The sequence below is a fragment of the Sinocyclocheilus anshuiensis genome, unplaced genomic scaffold, assembly GCF_001515605.1.
Source record: "Sinocyclocheilus anshuiensis isolate Anshui unplaced genomic scaffold, SAMN03320099.WGS_v1.1 scaffold1561, whole genome shotgun sequence".
Classification (NCBI taxonomy): Eukaryota; Metazoa; Chordata; class Actinopteri; order Cypriniformes; family Cyprinidae; genus Sinocyclocheilus; species Sinocyclocheilus anshuiensis.
In genome coordinates this window covers 88,091-92,972 of record NW_015536630.1, presented here as the reverse complement: position 1 = coordinate 92,972, position 4,882 = coordinate 88,091, and the positions used below count along the sequence as shown (strand labels likewise).

The following is a 4,882-nucleotide window of genomic DNA, read 5'->3' as shown; positions in this document are numbered from 1 at the left end:
TATACATTAAAAAAAAATTTAAAAAAAAAAATATATATATATATTGCATTCCAGAGAACAAACTGTGTTCTTCTGGTTTTATTTATATAGTATTATAGTATTTAAAAACATTTTAAATTAGCTTAGCTGAGATTTATTAGTTTTAATTTAGTTTTTATTTCAGTTTTAGTAATTTTACTACATTAATCTTATTTTATATATTTGCCAAATTTTATATATTTGCCAAGTTTTTTAAGCTTACATTTTTCATTTAATAATTATATTTTATGTTATTTCAGCTTTATTTCAATAATAGTTCAAGATTTAGTTAAATACAATAACAACAGAAGAAATAAATCCATACAGCCATACATACAACATTCATTTTTGGGTGAACTGTCCCATTAAGCATATGAATTTGATGATGGATAATATTGAAGCTTCCCAGCAAAACAGGTGGATTATGGAAACATTTTCCTATCAGCATGAGCCCTGCATCACAACGTCATCACTCACTCTCAGAAGGGCAATCATCGCTTCTATGTTTTTCTTTTGGGTGGTTTTATATTTTCCCTCCTCCAAAAATGATTGCAAAGCATTTAAACTCTTCCTGCCACCTTAAAAGCATTACCCATAATTTTGGTAGGCACCATATCGGCAGCATTATGTCTTAACACATCCATCGTTTCATATGACATGACAGAGTGCTCCACCTTATCATAAAGAATATCAATATCATCCAAGTAAGAAAGGTCAAACAAAACTATACCCCCTCCATGGCAACACAAGAGTTAGAAAAGGGCCTTTGTCAAGGACAACTTCCTGTAAGAAAAAACAATGATGACCTTCACAGGCTAAACTATTTTAAACACAAATCTAATCCCCAAAGATTCTTTTATCAATTTTCTTCGCGAAAAACAACAACAACCATTACTAGGGCAATTTAACAATACAGCTCTTTGTACTTAGATTACATGGCTTCTGTGCTATTTTAACTAAATTACCTATTTATTTCAGCAACGAGCAGACAAAATTAGGTCCAAAAATGCGCAGAAAGCATCACGACACAAATAGATCCTCTATTCCTGTTTAAAAGGAGAGAAAAACAACCTGTCCTCAAGCACTGCAGCACACAACCTGTCAATTTGAACCATCAGCTGATAAACCAAGGCGTCCGTAAGCCATCATAATGAAAGTACATGATTCCCTCTGGACATTTCTGTGTTTGCAACACTGCCATAAGAGTAACATGAGCTGCGTATGATGTCAACATTAGTTTAAAGATAAATGGACGGACACACACAGCCATTATGTAAACATCAATATTGATTTCTCAAGCCGGTAAGTTCCTGCGCTGTCAAATATGGTGCATTTGTGCAACAAGAAGCATCTGGCAAACTCTTGGTGTGAAGGCACTGAATTAGCAAAATGGGAGGTAAAGAACAGAAATACAGCATCACCTACCTTGCAGCCTCTGCATCACATTCATAATGTCCTTGCTGGACCGTCCGAAAGGGCTGAGGGAAGCCATGGTCCCTCTCTACAGTCCTGTGCTCCTCTGACACTGGATCACTTATGCAGTCCGCACAGTAGACAGAAGATACTGCACTGCTTTCCTAAGGGGGCATCCCCATCTGCCCCTCCTACAACTCTCTCTTCCTCTTGCTTCCTCTCTCTCACTCACACTCTCTGATGCAGGAACTCCAGGAGCTTGATGTGGCCCAATAGAAAAGCAGGTTTCATATAGGTGCTCGACCAAGTAGTCGACCAATCAGAAGTCCTCTTCTATCTACAGTCAGTGAACCAAGAAGGAAAAGTAACAGCAAGGGTGTCAGGACAAAATCACATTGTAAAAAATACTTAGATGAGGTAACATATAAACTAACAGGTTTAACTTAAGCCAGATTTATACATTAATTATGACTAAATAAATATGGTTGCAAACAAAATAACAATTTTAGTACCCTAACTTTCAGTTAGCTGCCAAAGCAACATTTCTAATTTTCGTTAAGTTTTTCATTTAATATTTATATTTTATTTCAGCTTTATTTCATTTACTAAAAACTATTTTTAGTAGTTTGAGATTTAGTTAACAGTTACAACACTGCCACAGAAGAAATAGTCATACAGGCAATGGGTGAATAATGCTAACAACATTTTTATTTTTGCATGAACTGTCTCTTTAAGCATGCAAACTTGTTGATGAATGATACTGGAGCACAAAGAAAAGTCATTTTTAAGAGTCAGCTCATCACTCACTCACTCTCTCACTCACTCACTCACTCTCTCTCTCTCTCTCTCTCTCTCTCTCTCTCACTCACTCACTCTCATGCAGGAACTTGATGTGGCCCAATAGAAAAGCAGGTTTCATATAGGTGCTCATCCAAGTAGTCGACCAATCAGAAGTCCTCTTCTATCTACAGTCAGTGAACCAAGAAGGAAAAGTAACAGCAAGGGTGTCAGGACAAAATCACATTGTAAAAAATACTTAGATGAGGTAACATATAAACTAACAGGTTTAACTTAAGCCAGATTTATACATTAATTATGACTAAATAAATATGGTTGCAAACAAAATAACAATTTTAGTACCCTAACTTTCAGTTAGCTGCCAAAGCAACATTTCTAATTTTCGTTAAGTTTTTCATTTAATATTTATATTTTATTTCAGCTTTATTTCATTTACTAAAAACTATTTTTAGTAGTTTGAGATTTAGTTAACAGTTACAACACTGCCACAGAAGAAATAGTCATACAGGCAATGGGTGAATAATGCTAACAACATTTTTATTTTTGCATGAACTGTCTCTTTAAGCATGCAAACTTGTTGATGAATGATACTGGAGCACAAAGAAAAGTCATTTTTAAGAGTCAGCTCAAACAGAAAACTGCACTTCATTAAACTTCATTGTGTTTCTATGTACTGTATGCACACTGTAGTCATGCTGCACATGCATGTATGTACACAGACCACGCCCCTTTTACTTCACTAAAGTTGTTATTATTTATTTGTCAGTCTAATAATAATAATAATCTATGGACTTACTGACTGATTACTATTATATGGAAAAGAACTTTAGCTACAGGAGCTAGTCAATAATTAAAGAAGTGCTTGCCCACCAGGGATAACATTTCATCTTACATGCACATGAAATGCATGATAGATTTGTATGCATATTAATCAGCCAAAGTTATGCACGTAACTAAGTGAAGACAACAGAAACTCAGCAACAAGATATATATCTGCTCTGCAGTCAAAAGCATGCTTACAGATTACGCAGGATATCTACTGCGCAAATTTCCAAGAAAACCAGCCCTGATTTATCAGAATACATATTCTTTGGGTTTGTAAAGTTGTTCATTCGTAGTGCGTGTATTACCGTGGGCAGATGATGCTTCCGTCCCCGCAGGGCTCTGGTGTCTCATGTGATGATGATGATGGTGCAGCGCTGTTACACGGGTTGCTATAGAAACCTTTAAACAATGTTGCAAGGCCGTGTTACTTCATGTGACCTTTACCGCCACCTATCGGTGATACAGGGAACAACAAGGGGGCGTTTACACAGCGTTCATGTGTTCAAAACAGAAACAGAACGCAGTCTGCTATATAGAACGACAGATAGATGATAGAACGATAGATAGATAAATAGAACGAACGATAGATAGACAGAGCCACTAGCTACATCACAGGCTACATGGTTCAATAGTGACATCTACTGGCCATTTCTGTTTTTGTAATAAACTCAGAGCATGGATGTCCTCCCCATTGTTTTAGGACTAAATTATCCTTCACTCAAAAATTTTGCACGACTCAGTACACCAGGAGCTTTCAGTGACTGTTGAATTTGGACAATACATATCCTCTCCCAGTTTCTTCTGAGAATGCATGCATCTTTAGGCAATTTCAGTTATAGTACTTAGAGGGTATTAGTAAGAATAATAATAATATTTGGTTCTCTGTTCGTGATATGCCAGAAGGTACAGATACTAGGGCAGTAAGTAAATCCCCTCTGACAGCTGAGAACGTATCACCTGGGGGCGTTTTCATTTTCTTTTGGGAACTGTGTCAAATCAAAACTTGAGAAATGTATTGTTCAGTTTTATCTAACATAAGTATTTGTTAAATTTTCACTCAATCTCAAAACAAATCTACAGCAAAAGAAAAAAAAATGTAAGTGCTGAAAGGTGTAAGTTGGTCTATTATAATATAATGCAGTGAAGAAGCCATTGTATTGTATCCACTGAAAAGAAGGAAATGATGCAAGAGGAAACAGCCCTGTTCCTCTGGATTTCTGTCCTGAACAGATAAGCCTAGCACTTGCTAATTATACAAGTAAAGAGGCAGGAAGAATGACGACAACGTTTCCCTTCATGCAAACAAAAAAAGTGCCATATTCCCTGAGAAATACAGTGAACGGTTCCTGTGGGCTCGGAGTGAGAGTTTGGCTGCATGTTGACATGCTTCTGCTAACTATTATGGCTTCAAATGAAACAAATGCGATTTGGGAAATACTTAAACCTATTGATTTTGGTAAGAATTGGCGTGCATTTGTTTTACTAGTTTGCTTCAGTTGGCTTAGTGTAAATTTCATTTTTATACCTATATAAACTGTGTGCACATAGAAATATATGGTGATTCAATTCAATTTCAGAATGGTTTGTAGAAATGTAACTCCTAATCAATTTTCTATTTTTATTTATTTATTATTATTTTCCCAGCATTGTTCATTTGTTCTAAATGTAAATTACATAAAGTTATGCATGTATGCATGCATACAAAAAAAAATTATAGAAACAATTTTTAATTTTAGAAATTGCTAGTAACTTTTACAATTAATTATAAAGAAATGGCAATTAACACACTCTAAAAAATGCTGGGTTGTTTCAACCCAACTTTGGGTCA

The 4,882-nt window shown here is 35.6% G+C and overlaps 1 protein-coding gene across 1 annotated transcript in view; it reads left to right on the top strand.

Annotated features, from left to right (window-relative positions):
- Positions 1–4,425: 4,425 nt before the first annotated feature.
- The window catches only part of LOC107654072 (myc target protein 1 homolog), a 2,254-nt gene continuing 1,797 nt past the window's right edge, over positions 4,426–4,882 (top strand). The window contains exon 1 of the mRNA XM_016441003.1: positions 4,426–4,510. Within this exon, the coding sequence (XP_016296489.1) occupies positions 4,438–4,510 (73 nt within the window). The 5' untranslated portion in view covers positions 4,426–4,437. The remainder of the gene's footprint in view (positions 4,511–4,882) is intronic.